The following is an 18,030-nucleotide window of genomic DNA, read 5'->3' as shown; positions in this document are numbered from 1 at the left end:
TCTTATCTGTTCCCTTCTCCACTACTGCCAACTCCAGACTTCGCGCCTTCTGTCTCGCTGCACCCTACGCCTGGAATAAATTTCCTGAGCCCCTACGTCTTGCCCCATCCTTGGCCACCTTTAAATCTAGACTGAAAGCCCACCTCTTTAACATTGCTTTTGACTCGTAACCACTTGTAACCACTCGCCTCCACCTACCCTCCTCTCTTCCTTCCCATTCACATTAATTGATTTGATTTGCTTACTTTATTTTTTGTCTATTAGATTGTAAGCTCTTTGAGCAGGGACTGTCTTTCTTCTATGTTTGTGCAGCGCTGCGTACGCCTTGTAGCGCTATAGAAATGCTAAATAGTAGTAGTAGTAGTAGTAGTAGTAGACATACTATGACAGGAATGAACCTCACTACTAAGGCAGGCCATGTGGAGTATGATCTCAGGCCCTCAAATTTACTACTAACGGTCACCATAGCACTTGCATTGTGTCAAAGAGCTTCTTTCTGGAGTTTCTAAGATGTGACATGTTTAGGCAACTTATCCAGCTGTGTTTGGAAGTTACATAAGAACATAAAAGTAGCCATACTGGGTCAGACCAATGGTCCATTTAACCCAGTATCCTGTTTTCCAAACAGTGGCCAAGACAGGTCGCAAGTACCTGGCAGAAACCCAAATTGTGGCAACACTCCATGTCGAACCCCAAAGAATAGCAAAATTCTGGAATCCTAAAGAGTGACAAGATTCCATGCAGAATCTTAAAGTGTAGCAACATTCCATATAGAACCCCAAAGAATAGCAAGATTCTGGAATCCTAAAGAGTGACAAGATTCCATGCAGAATCTCAAAGAGTAGCAACATTCCATATAGAACCCCAAAGAATAGCAAGATTCTGGAATCCTAAAGACTGACAAGATTCCATGCAGAATCTCAAAGAGTAGCAACATTCCATACTACAAATCCCAGGGCAAGCAGTTGCTTCCCATGTCTGTCTCAATAGCAGACTATGGACTTTTCCTCCAGGAATTTGTCCAAGCCTTTTTTGAACTCAGATACACTAACCGCTATTACCACATCCTCCGGCAAAGAGTTATATGTACTTGGAGGTGGGGGATGGAAGAGACAATTTCTCCAAATGGGTTAGTTCTGCACATATCATGAGAGGAATGAACCTCACTCCTAAGCCAGGGTATGAGGAATATGATCACAGTCTCTCAAGTTTACTGCTAATGCTCGCCGTAGTACTTGCATTGTGCCAAAGAGAGCTTATTTCTGGAGTTCATAAGATGTAACGTGTTTAGGCAATTTATCCAGGTGTGTTTGGAAGTTACATAAGAACATAAGAGTAGCCATACTAGGTCAGACCAATGGTCCATCTGGCCCAGGATCCTGTTTTCCAAACAGTGGCCAAGCCAGGTCACAAGTACCTGGCAGAAACCCAAATCGTGCCAACACTCCACACATCGGTGCCTGTTCTGCGCCCAAATATGAACCTCTGAAAAAGTTTTGAAAGGCTCATGTTTAGGCGCTGAAGAACAGACGCCGATGTGTATTGTCATTTTCAATTTTGGTTTAGACATGCACACAAAAAAAGCAGCGCTTACCGCAAAACCTTGTGCGCATGTGTCTGGCATACTCCTTCCATTTTTGCCGCACATAAAATTTGCATATGATTTGTTTGCTGCATTCTGTGCTATTAAGCTCACAGTAGAAGCTGTGCACTCAGACAGCCACGTGTAACTCTACTGCAAGACTTTCTGCATCTCCCTCTTAGACCCTCCCATGTAAGACTGCAGCTACTGGGACTCTTGGGGCTCTCTGTCTTTATCCCCACTGTTTTGGGGAGGTGTTTGGGGGGGGGGGAGATTCCTTAAAGCTGCAGTGGTTGATGGGGTATGGGTGTACCTTTTAGGCCCTCCTGCTGTTTTGGCAGAGACATACTGGAACTTCCCTTTTTAATGAAACTCGTGACACCCAAAATGATGGAAAATTTTGTATATTGTGTGTGTGTGTGTGTGTGTGTGTGTGTGTGTGTGTGAGAGAGAGAGAGAGAGAGAGAGAGGAGGGATTGTATTTTTATATATACTGTATTTTTAATGTTGACATTTTGTATATTTAATGTTTTATATTGGTATTCACCTCAAGATGTTTTTGACGAAACATATACTCAAATAAAGTAAAATAAAGCAACCAGGGGCCGGCCCACTAGCTCAGCGGTTGCGCTTCACACAATATTATGCAAAAGACCTGGGTGTGCTCTCTGGACTTGGTTTTTGCTCCCTGAGTCAACCAGGGTAAGGGATACTGCAATGACAGTTTCATAGCCCCTGATTGGGGCCATTTAATGGAAAGGGGTGTTTCAGCCATTGCTCAAGTATGAGTACCAGCTTCTTGAGGGGAATGGTAGTCTGTGTAGGGTTACCATATTTTGTCCCCCTAAAAGGAGGACACATGCCCTGCCCCCACCACACCCCCCTTTCACACCCCCCTTTCACACCCTCGCTCCACCCCCTGTCACATTTTCCCCTTCCCCCTGTCACATACCCCGTCGCCCCCCTCCCCGTCACCCCCCTCCCCTTACTACTGCCCTGGTGGTCTAGTGGCCTCTTCGGGGCAGGAAAGAGCCCCCTCTTTCCTGCCCGGAGCACTGTCCTGCATGCATCCTTCCTGTTGCTGATCTCGGCGCCGATTCAAAATGGCCGCCAAGAGTTGAAGTGACCTTGCAAGGTCATGAAGGCAGAAGAGGTCACTAGACCACCAGGGGAGTAGTAAGTAAGGGGAGGGGAGGCTAGCAATCTGCCCGTTTGTCCGGATTTCTGGACAAACGGGCAGATTGGCAAAACCTGCCCGGTTGCCCGGACATGTCCTCAAAAAGAGGACATGTCCGGGTAAATCCGGACATATGGTAACCCTAAGTCTATGGCTCTCAGCATTGCAAAGTTTAGGCTAGGGAAGGCCATAGGAAAGAAGGAGTGTGCCAGGCACTTGTAAAAAGGGTTTGTGGCGTCATTGTCCAATAAAGGCCAATACCGATTGAGCAGCAAGATGAAAGGACTGCCAGGTCAAAAAATACCATTAAAATCCCCCATGAAACTAATCACAAGCAAAGCAATTCTTACCTCAGGTGTATACACATAGGCAGCCTGGAATCCACCGGAGATAAAGGCTCTTGCAATGAACAGTAAAACAGTGAGCACATTCCTAGGTGAGAACAGAGCAGTTTGTGTTACAATATGGCTGACAGGAAGCAGGGAAATGCCAGCAAGAGGCTGCATCCAGGGTCCTGGTGACCTCATCAGAACATATAAAGACAAAAATCATGTTTTCAGAATCACAAGGTGCAAACATTTTCATGTGACTTTGTAGACGTTATGGATTTAGCTCAGGCCTTTTGCAGTAGTTCAAGGCAATTTACATTCAGATAGAGAAGGCATTTGACTGTCCCTAGAGGGCTTACAATCTAATTTTCTACCTGAGGTGATGAAGGATTAAGTGACTTGCCCAAGATCACAAGGAGCCACCCTGACTTCTCTGGTTCTCAGCTCACTGCTCTGTTAGGCTACTACCCTAGAGGCAAAATTTCAGTAAGCCAAAACCAGCCCAAAATCCAGATTCAGCCATGCTTCACTTACGGATGAAAATGCCAGTGCATTTTCGGCTGAAACCGATCTCCTCCCCCCATGGCCACAATAAAACCACTCTATGCCCCCTTCCACCACCACAAGCTCCACCTTTCCACCACCCATAGGCCCTCCCCAGGCCTACCTTAGAAGCTTTAGTGGCTTCATTGGGGCAGGAACAATCCCCAGTTGACCTTGCCCGTGCCAGCTCCGCAGTCATAATGGCTGCCAAGACTTCCTGCAGCGGTCTTGTGAGGCTGCCATGGGAGGTTGCAGCAGCCATTTTGAGACTGCAGCCAATAGGCTGATAGGCCCAGGGGGAACTAGGGGTGGTCAGAGTTTGTGGTCAAGGGGATGAGTGGCCTGAGAGGGCTGGTTTCTGCCGGGGAGCAATGGTTTCTGCTTTCATTTCGGCTGACACTGAGTGGTGACTTTCTGCCACAGATTCAGTTTTGACTGAAAAACCGAATACCATGGGTTTGGTCACCCTCTATATTACCCACTAAAGGTGAAATCTTTGATTTTAGATATTGAACAACTCTACAGCTGTCCCCTGGTCTTGTCTGTGGCCTGAACAAAATTAAAAATGACCAGCATTTACCCCCCTGAAATTGTGACAGCTAGGTAAACCACTTGTGGTTGATAATAAAATGATTAACTAAAATGTTAGGGCTTTACTATCAATACACAATTTCATTCCTAGTGCCTGGCCAAGACATTTAGTGGAATCAGGCTGATCTGAAGATGCTCAAACCTAACTCTCTTCAAGATGACTGGGGCAGAGATTTTCAACTTTCACCTCTGAGCACCACAAACAGATCTGGTTGTTAGGGTAAGCAAGCTAGACGTATTCGCACTTCTCAGACTAAGACCCTCATTTTACAAACCCTATTTACTTTTGACACACGCATAAACCAGCACTTAAATGTTTATCTAAGCCCCTGTTTTAGAAAGCTGGGATACGCACGTATCAAACCCATGTGCTTGCAAATGGTAAGGGGTGTGGTCTGGGTGTGTTTTGGGTGGGACAAGGGTGTGGCAAGTTCATAGACATTTAGTCCCCATTTCAGAAGGGAACTCAATGTCAAAGTCCTACAAGAGCGACATCAGAAGTTACAGCTGCTCTCAAGCACATTTAGGATTTGGGAAACAGCTGCTATTGATCAGCACTCCACAGGAGGTGTGAGGGCAGGTTGCCCCATTAATTCCCCGCAGTGGTTTTTGTCCCCCTCAAATGCTAAACAGGCATGGGAAACCGCTCACTTTGACAGCATCCTTGGTTATGTTTGTAAGACCACAAAGATAACGGGTTATGTACTGGCTTTGTTTGAACTAGTCAATATTATAACGTTAAATTCTTTTAAATTGAGTATTTATGCTGCACTCACGCGACGCATAAAAATCCATGTCTCCTGTATTTCAGAACAGGCTCCACATCGGCCGATCCTGTTCTAAAACACCAGTGAAACTTGAGATGCATTGACCTGCATATCTCAGTTCCTACTTCAGCGACCTGGGGCTGCCCATTTATGCAAATAATTGTGAATATTCTATGTGGATCGCCTAAAACCCAGAATATCCCAGCATTGTTAACTATGGCCAAATGCACGGATCATCTCTGGTTGCAATGTTTATTATTTCGCAGCTCTGTGCCCACCTTCCAACACAGAGAAACAGCAGAAGAGCACAGAATGAGAAAACCAGGAAGGACAGTGCCATCGTTTTCTTGCGACCTAGCCGGTCAATAATCCACAATGTCACTAGAACGCCTGCCAAAGAAGAGGGAGAAAAATATTTGTTTATACATACTGGTCAGCCACCTTTCCAATCCAGCTGCTCAAAATGGGGTAAAATAGAAGAATTAAAAGATAATGGCCTGATATTCAATAGCAGATATCTGTACAGTGCCACTGAAAATTCTTACAGATCACCCCAGCACTATCTGGATTGAGAGTAGCGTGTGGACGTTCTGCCTACCTCTACCAATAGATGGCAGTATTTTGCTGCTACCTGTATAGCTATGTGGGTTAATTTAGGACAGCAAAACTGAACTTTTATCACATGACTGCTTAACCACTTTGCTATGAATGATCAAGCACTACCACTTTAAACCTTATGTCGAATAGGGACTCCCTACAGTCGACGACCTAATATATGCTACAATCCAATTTATTACTCAAAAACCTTCATGCAATACTATAATGCAATACTCTTCACCATGTATGTATGCACATGGTATATGCATATACCATGATCTATTCCATATATATTATGTTTCATGTATGTTACCATGTATGTATGCACCTTAAAAAAATACCATTCGTAACCCGGAAATGGCAACCGCCATTACAGCAAATGTAAGCCACATTGAGCCTGCAAATCGGTGGGAATAAGTGGGATACAAATGCTACAAATAAATAAATACATAAAATAAAATAAAAATGGTGGCTCTGGGGTCCTTTTACTAAGATGCGCTGAAAAATGGCCTGCGGTAGTGTAGGCGCGTGTTTTGGGCGTGCACAGATCCATTTTTCAGCACGCCTGCAAAAAAAATGCCTTTTTAAACATTTTTGCCGAAAATGGGCGTGCGGCAAAATAAAAATTGATGCGCGTCCATTTTGGGTCCGAGACCTTACTGCCAGCCATTGACCTAGCGGTTAAGTCTCACGCGGTAACCAGGCGGTAATGACCTACGCACGTCAAATGCCGCTTGGTGCATGTAGCGGACGCACGCCAGAAAATAAAAATAATTTTTCGGACATGCGCCAAAAATGAAATTACTGCAATATCCATGTGGTAGCTGGGCAGTAACTCCATTTTGGCACGCATTGGGCGCATGTAGACGCTTACGCGGCTTAGTAAAAGGGCCCCTCTATTTGTAGAGCCAGTGGTAGTCACTACAGGTTATGTATATTCAGCACCACTCGCTTTCTGGATAGTGGTGTGAAATATATGTAATTGGATTGGATTTATTACTTATAGCTTGCCCTTATCCAGGGTGGCGAACAAAAAACATACATAAAAAAAAAATCACATAAAAATGCCTTGGCCAGTGTTTAACAAACGCTGATCACAGCATTTGAATATTAACTTGGAAGCATAACAATCAATAAGACAAAGAGTGCATAACCACTAAAATGTACATATAGAAGCCCTTTTGCTAAGCTGTGATACAAGGTGGTCTGTGCTATGACTAGCGCGTGGGGTTTCCCCATGTGCTGAGGCCACTTTTAGCGTGGCAGTAAAATGACCAATTTTCTATTTCTTCAATTAATGGCCAAGTGCTAATTTCCAAATCAGCATGTGGCTCTTAGTGCTGTACCCCTTACCTATTGACTAGGCAGTAAGCACTCCCGCACTAAGGGAAGGGAAATGGGACTTGATATACCGCCTTTCTGAGGTTTTTGCAACTACATTCCAAGCGGTTTACATATATTCAGGTACTTATTTTGTACCAGGGGCAATGGAGGGTTAAGTGACTTGCCCAGAGTCACAAGGAGCTGCAGTGGGAATTGAACTCGGTTCCCCAGGATCAAAGTCCACTGCACTAACCACTAGGCTACTCCTCCACTAGCAACATTCCATGTAGAATCTTCAAATAGTAGCAACATTCCAGAATCTCAAATAGTAGCAACAGCAACATTCCATGTAGAATCTCAAATAGGGAAATGGGACTTGATATACTGCCTTTCTGAGGTTTTTGCAACTACATTCCAAGTGGTTTACATATATTCAGGTACTTATTTTGTACCAGGGGCAATGGAGGGTTAAGTACCTTGCCCAGAGTCACAAGGAGCTGCAGTGGGAATTGAACTCAGTTCCCCAGGATCAAAGTCCACTGCACTAACCACTAGGCTACTCCTCCACTAGCAACATTCCATGTAGAATCTTCAAATAGTAGCAACATTCCAGAATCTCAAATAGTAGCAACAGCAACATTCCATGTAGAATCTCAAATAGGGAAATGGGACTTGATATACTGCCTTTCTGAGGTTTTTGCAACTACATTTAAAGCAGTTTACATATATACAGGTACTTATTTGTACCAGGGGTAATGAAGGGTTAAGTGACTTGCCCAGAGTCACAAGGAGCTGCAGTGGGAATCAAACTCAGTTCCCCAGGATCAGAGTCCGCTGCACTAACCACTAGGCTACTCCTCCTCTCACCATGCATTAATCAGTTGGTGCGTGGCAATGTAGCTGCACTAACCAATTAACAGCGGGTACATCTACTCTCCGCCCCCCCCCCCCAAGCACACATGGGAAGCGCACATAGATTCAACTACACACTCAGGGGGTCTTTTTCAAAGTGTTGGTTAGCCCTCTAAATCGGGATTACCACCAGCCCAACGCAGCCGCCAGTGGTAGTTCCACCCTAAGTGTGCGCCATTTCCAGGGGAAAAAAGAAAACCCCCAGAAAAGGCTTGTGCAGTGGTAATTTGGCGGTAATTACCATGGGAGCCCTTATCGCCACCTCAATGGGTGGCAGTAAGGGTTTCCCCTGCATGACCACGCAGTAAGAGTTCTCTTACCGCATGGCCATGTTTGTCTGGGGGCTTTTTACTTGCTGTGGTAAAAAAGGCCCCGGTACGCACGGAGCTATGAATGGAGGATATGTAGTGCATGACAGTGGTATAGGGGAGATTAATGACGTTCAAGAAATTAACTGGTTGAAAATGGCTTTGTGCTCCTGTCTGGATAAGAGCAAACCAGAGATCTTTATACTTATTGTTCATGTTTATTCGGTGCGAAATAAATAAATAAATAAATACATACATAAAATTTTAACCCACAAATATAACATAATCCTTTTCCTAATTCTTGGATGCCAAATATTGTGGGCTAAAGTTTGTTTTTCTGCTTTTATTTTTTTAATATTCTTAATATTGTGGTAAATTTCTGGTATTATTTCCTTCATTCAATGTGTATTTCTTGAATATAATTGAAAAATTGCTATACATACATATATTTTTAAATACAACATGATCAGAAATCAAGATCATTATATCAAACAATAAAACAAAAAAGAAACATAACTAAGTTAAAACAGTACCACTATAACAGTGGGTGCCTTCAGCTCAGTTCCATTTGTAAACTGTTGAATATGCTAAGCCCCTGGTTAATTTTGCTCCCCAATGAGATGACAACATCCCCGATGAACAGCCTACCTGGAAACTCAGATAAGGTGGTCCAGAGAAGATCTGTGTAGTCTTTCTCTGTTAAAAATTCACAAGCAAGGCTACATTTGGCTTTCACTGCCTTCTTCCTATTTGAGACTACAGGAGGATAAAACATGTGTTACTCTTTGGCTTAGGAAACCTGCTCCTAGTGGAATGTGAAATCTGGAATAAAACTTCCCAATCTGCAATGAAGTTTCAATCAAAAACATAGCACATTAAACACAGAAAGTTACCCCAATTGGGTCTCTGGCTTTTCTTAGAGATGTGCACAAAGTAAATATTTTTGTTTCATTTTCAGTCTCTTTGGACTTTTCCCTGATTTTTCATTTTTTTTCACATATTCATTCTAATAAATATTTTTAACATGCATTTAATTCATAGATTAATGTTGAATAAAGGCTTAATATACCACTTTTCTTAGTAAAAAAAAACAAAAAGCGGTGTACAATTCAATATAAAGAAACAGGAAAGGACAGAGAGAGAGAGGGAAAGAGGATTAACATGTTAAATTACTACTACTATTTAACATTTCTAAAGCGCTACTAGGGTTACGCAGCGCAGTACAAGTTAACATAGAAAGACAGTCCCTGCTCAAAGAGCTTACAATCTAATGGACAAATGTACAGTCAGTCAAGTAGGGGCAGTCAAATTGGGGCAGTCTAGATTTCCTGAAAGGTATAAAGGTTAGGTGCCAAAGGCAACATTGAAGAGGTGGGCTTTGAGCAAGGATTTGAAGATGGGTAGGGAGGGGGCTTGGCGTAGGGGCTCAGGAAATTGATTCCACGCATAGGGTGAAGCGAGGCAGAATGGGCGTAGCCTGGAGTTGGCGGTGATGGAGAAGGGTACTGAGAGGAGGGATTTGTCCTGAGAGCAGAGGTTCCGGGCGGGAACGTAGGGGGAGATGAGGGTGGAGAGGTAATTCTTTATTTCAGTAAACTTCCAGAACATTAAAGGAGACCCGACACGACTCGTGTTTCAGCCCTACTAGCCTGCATCAGGGATCCAGGAATTTGTCATATCTTACATATTCCCAGAAAAGTCTCCTAGACCCCTGCTGCAGGCCAGTAGGGCCGAAACACGAGTCCTGTCGGGTCTCCTTTATTGTTCTGGAAGTTTACTGAAATAAAGAAAGCTTTTTGGACACCATCTGTGAGAGGTTTCTTTCTTGTTCCTCTACTGTTTTTGCCTGGTGCATTCTTGAACTATTTTACCACTTGTTTCCACTTCCTTTCTTTGATGGCTATTCCAGACATCCCGCCAATCTTAAGTGGCATTGGTAAGATGTCTCCTCCTCCACCTCATTCCCAGCACCATCTTCCCCCTGAAGCAGCAGCTAATTGTGAAGTTTAAAGAACTGGTTAGGAGACAGGCATGTAGCCAGATCTTGGGTTTGGCGGGGGGCCTGAGCCCAAAGTGGGGGGAGGGGACACAAAACTTTACCTTGCCATTCACCCCCCTCCCCCTGCCATTGACTAAACATACCTGAGCTGATGGGGTCCCTGAGCCCCAAAAGCGGAAGCTCTCCTTCACCCAATGCCGCATGCTGAAAGCTAATACTAGCGCAAGTCAGCATTAGTGAGCCTTATCTTAGGTGCGAACACTTATGCCATGTCAATGACTGGTGTAAAGGGAGCGTAACTGGCAATATTCTATAATTTACGCGCATTCCTTGGCCCCATGCCTGCCCATGCCCCTTCCACATATCCACCCAACTTAGAGTTATGGGCTATAGCGCATAGGCGTTACTTTATAGAACAGTGCCTAGTGCACTCGGTAGCGTATTTATACTAGGTGCGTGTGTTGCGTACACACCCCCAGTCAGACCCGGTCCCACCCTGCACCTTAAAATCATCTCTGCTGCAGTCTTTGTGTGGGAAGCAGCAAGAAGCAGCAGCAGCACTCATAAATTGCCTGCAGCCTGCACCAGAACTTCCTCTCTGAACCGTTCCGCCCCTTCTGATGCAACTTCCTGTTTTGTGAAGGGTGGGACGGTTTAGAAAGGAAGTCCTGGTGCAGCTTCAAGTAGCCTATGCCTGGATGAAGACTGCAGTGGAGGTGATTTTAAGATACCAGGGGGCATTGGGTGGGTTCACCCCCCCCCCCCCCCCAGTAAAAACAATTCCTGGCTACGTTACTGAGTGCACTTATTTACAAAACCAGCAATTAAAGGCACCTCCGACACCTGTAAATGGCACATAATTCTAGGTACAAGTTTAAGGAATCGCTCTCTAATGGGGCTGGATCCTGATGCCTGTTTAGACAGGCACATTGGATCCTATATTTATAAAATAGGCTTAAACAGGCACTTTTTTTGGACTTCTCACATAACATTACCTCTAAGGGGGCTGATTTGTTAAGAAACTTCAACCAGTGGCATAGCTACGTGGGGCCAGGGGGGCCTGGGCCCCCGCAGATTTGTCCTTGGGCCCCCCTGCCGGCAACCCTCTCGACCCCCCTCCCACCGCCAACCCGCCGTCGTCTGCCTTTGCTGGCGGGGGACCCCAACCCCCGCCAGCCGAGGTCCTCTTCTTCTCGCAAAAGGCTTCCTTCTGTTTCTGACGTCCTGAACGTACAACGTGCAGGACGTCAGAAACAGAAGAAGCCTTTTGCGAGAAGAGGAGGACCTCAGCTGGCAGGGGTTGGGGTCCCCCGCCAGCAAAGGTAGGTGACGGCGGGTTGGCAGCGGGGGGGGGTCAAGAGGGTCGGCGGCGGGGGGGGGGGGGCAATGGCGGGGTGGGTGGGTGTTGGCAATGGCAGGGGGGGGGTCGGCGGCGCCGGGGGGGGGCTAAAATGTGCCCCTCACCTCGGGCTCTGGACCCCCCTCCCGCCAAAGTCTGGCTACGCCCCTGACTTCAACGTCCGTAGGTATACTATAAGCTAATTTCCCTTTGAGTCAAGGTGTTTACTGATGAAACAAAAGGTCTTGTACTCACTGCTACACACATCACCCGCTTGAAACAGCTCCGTAGTTAATAGAACCAGTCCATAATAAGAAAATGCATTGGAAAACCTGTAACAAAGCAAACACAACAGATGTAAGAAGAATGAGTACAATAAGTGAAACCCATCTATAAAGAGATTTTCAATAGGACACGATTTGCGTGTTAAACGGGCTGGCGTTTTGGTTTGTGACATTTCTCTATCAGTTTTGATGAGACATGTCTGTGAGCTGAAGACAGGTTGTCAGTGAAACGTATCTTTTTTCTGTTCTCCATTGTAGCCTGTGCTGGAGAGAAGAGTGATTTCTCTGCTCAGGGGGAGAGTTCTGTGAAACCTGTCAGGATGCAGGTTACAGATAACAGAAGACTGGAAAATCCTAAGAGAGTTAAAATTCACAGGAGTGTTTATTGGAGTTTTCCTTGGGAAAAGGGAAGGAAATCTACCCTCTAAAACCCTTTCATCTCAGGTGGAGGCCCCAGGCACCATACATATCAGGGACTGATGGGGCCCAAAGCTCCTGGGTTATACCACACAGGTTGCCAGCTCCCATGGTAAATCAAGGTACAAGTTCACCATAAGAACATAAGCGTTGCCATACTGGGACAGACCAAAGGTTCATCAAGCCCAGTATCCTGTTTCCAACAGTGGCCAATCCAGGATACAAATACCTGGCAAGATCCCAGAACAGTAAAATAGATTTCATGCTGCTTATCCTAGAAATAAGCAGTAGATTTTCACATGTCCATCTTAATAATGGCTTATGGACTTTTCTTCTAGGCAATTATCCAAACCTTTTTTAAACCCTGCTAAGCTAACTGATTTTACCACATTCTCTGGCAATGAATTCCACAGTTTAATTGCATGCTGAGTGAAGAAATATTTTCTCTGGTTTGTTTTAAATTTGCTGCTTAGTGCTTCATTGCATTATCCCTTAGTCCTAGTATTTTTGGAAAGAGTGAACAAGCGATTCACCTCTACCCATTCTACTTCACTCAGTATTTTATAGACCTCTATCATATCTCCCCCTCAGCTCTCTCTTCTCCAAACTGAACAGCCCTAGCCGCTTTAGCCTTTCCTCATAGTGAAGTCGTCCTATCTCTTTTATCATCTTTGACGCCCTTCTCGGCACCTTTTCTAATTCCGCTACATCTTTTTTGAGGAGTAGTGTCCACAAATGCACATAGTATCTGAGGTGCAGTCTCACCATTAAGCGATACAAAGGCATTATAATATTCTCATTTTTGTTTTCCATTCCTTTCCTAATAATTCCTAACATTCTATCTGCTTCCTTAACCTCCACTGCATACGGAGCAAAGGGTTTCAATGTATCGTCAACGATAACATCTAGATCCTTTTCCCGAGCAGTGATTCCTAATGTGGAACCTCGCATCACATAGCTGTAGTTTGGGTTCCTCTTTTACCACACCTTGATAACTTCATGCATTATGGGCAGACGATCAAAAGCCCCACGCTGTTCCAAACAGCGCTCTAAAAATCACGCTGGAACAGCACGGGGCTTTACCGCCCCTATGATCAGGACTCCCTTATATGGTGTGAAGTCCTGCCCAGCGTATCCCAGGATTCACTGGGCAGGGCTAGGCACTACGTTTGCTTCTGATCATCGGCCCATTAGTGTGTTATGAACTTACTAATGAAAGAACATTTCAAGCTGAACTTGTTGGACTACAGAGGATAATTTCATACAGAAAATAATATGAGTTTGCATCGAAATGTTTTGTGTGGTTGGGTTTAGGGGTTCAGAAGGCAACACCCCAACCTCCAAGCCAACCAGATGAGATCAGCCATTGTCAGCTTGATAGATTCAGTACTTAAAAGTGTTGAAAATGATGCAAAAGAGCCCACCCAGCATGGACAATAGTTTACTTGAGAAGTGAATTTTATGGTTTGAATTTTTCAGCTTATTGTAATTGTTATCCAACGTTCTGTGCTTTGTCTTGAGTCTATCTGAATAAACAGATGGTTATTCCAAATTAAGGAATTACTTTCTTTTTTTGTCCACCACAGGAATGTCATGGGTCACATTGCCATCTGTCAGTTCAACGCACATTTGTATAATAAGAGTGTACGAACATTTAGGAAACCAAGTAAGCAGTCTACAGCAGAGCCGTAGCGAGGGGAGCGGACAACCGGGGCGGGTCGCCGCTGCGCACTCCCCCCAGGTGCAGCACGGCGCACCCTCCTCCCGCTGGAGCGCACCCCCCCCAGAGCGCATACCTGCGGCGAGGGACTGGCGGGAGGGCCGATCCGCCCCAACTGCACGTTGCTGGGGTGTGTCGGCTCCGCGCTGGTTCACTGCTCTCTCTGTCTCGGAACAGGAAGTAACCTGTTCCGGGGCAGAGAGGGCAGTGCACCAGCACGGAGCCGACACCCCCCAGCGGCGTGCACCCGGGGCGGACCGCCCCCCCCCCCCCCCCTTCCTACGCCACTGGTCTACAGGGATTTCTGCAACAGGGCAATTCTTCTTTCAAAACTGCCAACAAAGTACATGAATACAAAAGCACCCACATATTTTTTTTTCCTGTACAAAATCTGCGGACAACAGAATTGGGACGCAGTGATGGATATAGATTTGAAAATTCATTTCAACCCTGACCTAGCCACACAGCCCCCAGGAATATCTCTTTTTGATCCAGGTAAAAGTAAGCGCAATAGATGGATGGGTGGACGATTGTTGAAGGCTATTGAGTAAAGCTTAAATGTGAACTTCTGCATGATTATAATACCTGAAATAGGAGGGTTTGCTCAGCTATCCTGTAAAATGCCGCATGTAAATGTCTCTACACCTCATACCCCGAGACGGCCAGCAGCTCCGATCCTACGAGCCGTGGATGGGGGAGAGTTGCATTAGAAGACGAGGGGAGGGTGAGGGAAGTAATCGGGCTAGTCACTGGTGAAGGGTCTGGCAATGATAGCGAGAGGTGGGGGAGGGGTGTGGAGAGCTGGGAAGTACAATGTTTCCAGATATGATTGGCTGCTGATTATGGGTATTGTAGTCTTCAGCAGCAGGGTCGGTTGGTGGAGTTTGCATAGGGAACTGGTTTAAGCAAGAGGTGTAATGTAGGAATTTCAATAGAATTGTTAAATACAAAAAGTTGTAACATAGCATCAGTACTAACGTGGGTAGGGGAGGGGGGAAGTAATTGTCAAAAGTTTGATGACTGCCTGTACTGTTATATCTTTTTTATGTAAGTCTTGATTTTGGACCTTCTGGTTACTCGCTGGTGGATTTGTTACCATTGACTTGTCATCAATAACAAATTGTTGAATCATAAAAGTAAGCGCAATGTGCATTTATCACCTACGCAGGACACAATCTGCACTCCCCGTGGACCTAACTGGGAAACAATTGTGACAATCGCCCCCCCCCCCCCCTTACACTTTGTTACATACTTACCATATAAACCAAAGTAACAATGTTGTCCTTCTAAATTGAGGTGTGAAAAGGTCCCTTATTTTCCCTCGGTCTTCCTATTTCAAATGAAAAGTAGAGAAAGAAAGAAGTGTTCCATTTGCTTGGTCATTTCTATGGAAAATTAAAGCTAGACAGAACTTTTTTCAGTATGGGTATAAGCGGATTTTACTCGCCAAATCATACAGCACCTTCCAGACCCGACTCTGCTTCCAAAACGGACAAACCCTTTTCTTTTTACTGCATTTTTAAAACCCGTTACACTCAGGGGCGTATCTGGACTCCGGCGGTAGGGGGGGCCAGAGCCAGAGGGAGGGGGGCACATTTTAGCCCCCCCCCCCGCCGCCACCGACCCCCCCCCCCACCATTGTCAGAGCCCCCACCGCCACCAATGACTCTCTCCACCCCCCTCCCGCCGCCAACCCTCCCCCGCTGCTGTTGCTTACTTTTGCTGGCGGGGGACCCCAACCCCCGCCAGCCGAGGTCTGCTTCCACCTGCCGCTGCCTTAAAAACTTCTTCTTCAGCCGGCGGGGGACCCCAAACCCCCGCCAGCCGCCCCGAGGTGTTTAAAATTCAGCTTCGGCCTCCGTGGCCGTGCTGCTGTTGATAGGCGCTGTTGAAATCCACTTCGGAGTCTGACGTCGCAGCACGTACAACGTACAACGACGTCAGACTCCGAAGTGGATTTCAACAGCGCCTATCAACAGCAGCACGGCCACGGAGGCCGAAGCTGAATTTTAAACACCTCGGGGCGGCTGGCGGGGGTTTGGGGTCCCCCGCCGGCTGAAGAAGTTTTTAAGGCAGCGGCAGGTGGAAGCAGACCTCGGCTGGCGGGGGTTGGGGTCCCCCGCCAGCAAAAGTAAGCAACGGCAGCGGGGGAGGGTTGATGGCGGTAGGGGGGTCCAGGGCAAAATCTGCGGGGGCCCAGGCCCTTGAGGCCCCACGCAGATATGCCCCTGGTTACACTAATTGCTCCTAGGTGGGTGGTATCTGGTTATGTATGTAAAGAGGAGGCTGTGTGGGTGACGTGTGTATGGGGGGGGGGGGGATGGCATAGGAGCCAACTTTTCAAAATTATTGGGGGTGCTAAGCCCAATGGAAATAATGCCTCCCTGGACACATACAAGGATTTGTTTTCCAATATTGGGGGTGCTCATGCACCCACAACACCCACAGAGTCGGCTCCAATGGGGGATGGGCATGTGTGAGAGATGAATGGAATATGGGGGTACATCTAGACGGAATGTGTGTGATATATGGGGGTAGGGATATTTAGGGATATGTGGTTGTGTCTGTATATATATGGTGGATGGGGAGGTGGGGGGATAATACAGGCTGTCCAGCACTCTCTTGCACCTTCTCCACCTGACCCCATGATCTTTCCCACTACTTTCTCCTCCTTTCCCAAACCTCTCCACCCATTCCCAACTTGTCTCACCCACTTTGTCAGCACCCCCTCCCTCCCTCACTGCCCCATCCCCGACTTGTTTTCCTTCCCCACCCCATATCTTCCCATTCAATTTTCTGCCCCCTTCTGGTGAGGTCAGATATCTCAGAGACACTTTTGACTACAAATTGCAGCAATATGCTTTATCTCTAGATGTGGCTACCATCAGGCTACAGAGAGGGGGCGCGGGGAGGGCAAAATTCCCCGGACCTAGGGAGACCAGGCACCAGGGTCTGTCTTTCTCCTGCTCCTGTCAGAACCCGGGTGATTGTGTTAACGCGATAATCAGGTCCCGGCACACAGGAGCAGGAGAGAGGCAAACCCCGGTGCTGGGCCTCCCTTGGAAGCTGGGAAGGAGCAGATGCACTGACACAGGAAAGTAGGGGGCATGGGGTGGTGGCTGCCTGAGCCAGTGGGCAAAGGGTGGCAGCGGATGTGGTGGCCCTGCCCTGGGTCCGGCTTTGTCTCTCAATGGCCCTGGCTACCATCTAGAGTGGAGGAGTAGCCAAGAACCAGGGGGAATGGGTTCAATTCCCATTGCAGCTCCTTGTGACTCTGGATAAGTCACTTAACCCTCCATTACCCCAGGTACAAAATAAGTTCCTGTATATAATAAGTAAACCGCTTTGATTGCTACCACAGAAAGGCAGTATATCAAATCCCATCCCCTTTTAGCAGTTCTCAGAGACCTATTTGGCTTCCCATAGGAAATAATATTTGAAATCTACGCTGACAGAGAATGAACCCACTAACATTTTTGGATTGTCAGTGAAAGTTCAGCTCTGGGTCCCCTTTGTCAAAGCACTTCAGTTCGTGGAGACTTGCAGCAAGTCTTTTTCTGCCGATGTCCCCATTACGTGGAAAAAACTTCCTCTCGAGATTTATTCCAAACCCTGCTAAGCCTTGATAAAGCCTGTTAATTCTGAATCCCAGCAGGGAAAATACTCCTCAGAGGTTTCTCTGAAGATCCGGAAAGCGGAGACCTTTGGGAGCCAGGCTCAAGGCTAAGAAGCCAAACACAGCAGCTCAGGGTAGTGAGGCACCAGCCCTTGGGAGCAGACTCAAAAGCACAAATGCTTTTGGGAGCAGCTCAGGGCAGAAAATGGAGGGTCTGCGGAAACTCAATCGGTGTCTAAGGGGGAAGAGCGGAGGCAGACCTCTAAGGGGATCCCTGGGACTAGTGTTTACAGAGCCCTGTTAAGAGCTGGTAAGACTGAACCCTCAGCCGGGAGAAACCCCAGAGGCTCCTCCTGAAGAGTGGGCCTAAAAGGGTGAAAGCCTCCGGGGTGCAACTGGCACTAAGGGCCCTGCAAAAGGAAGGCCTCCGAGGTGTGACTGGCAATAGGGGCCCTACGGGGGTGAAGGCCTCTGGGTTGCAATTGGCACTAGGGGCAGACTGACCATTTGGGCAACCGGGCAGTGC

At 46.6% G+C, this 18,030-nt stretch overlaps 1 protein-coding gene across 2 annotated transcripts in view; it reads right to left on the bottom strand.

The window, feature by feature from the left end:
* Positions 1-18,030, bottom strand: part of SVOP (SV2 related protein) — a 98,971-nt gene that overhangs the window by 9,037 nt on the left and 71,904 nt on the right. For both annotated transcript variants that reach the window (XM_030219242.1, XM_030219241.1), the window contains exons 10-14: positions 15,145-15,218; positions 11,723-11,799; positions 8,778-8,885; positions 5,268-5,379; positions 3,110-3,191 (exon numbers count right to left, since the gene is read on the bottom strand). In XM_030219242.1, coding sequence (XP_030075102.1) covers positions 3,110-3,191; positions 5,268-5,379; positions 8,778-8,885; positions 11,723-11,799; positions 15,145-15,218 — 453 coding nt within the window. The remainder of the gene's footprint in view (positions 1-3,109; positions 3,192-5,267; positions 5,380-8,777; positions 8,886-11,722; positions 11,800-15,144; positions 15,219-18,030) is intronic.

This window comes from Microcaecilia unicolor, chromosome 11 (assembly GCF_901765095.1).
Source record: "Microcaecilia unicolor chromosome 11, aMicUni1.1, whole genome shotgun sequence".
Classification (NCBI taxonomy): domain Eukaryota; kingdom Metazoa; phylum Chordata; class Amphibia; order Gymnophiona; family Siphonopidae; genus Microcaecilia; species Microcaecilia unicolor.
The sequence above is the reverse complement of the archived record's forward strand: the minus strand, read 5'-3'. Positions and strand labels throughout refer to the sequence as shown.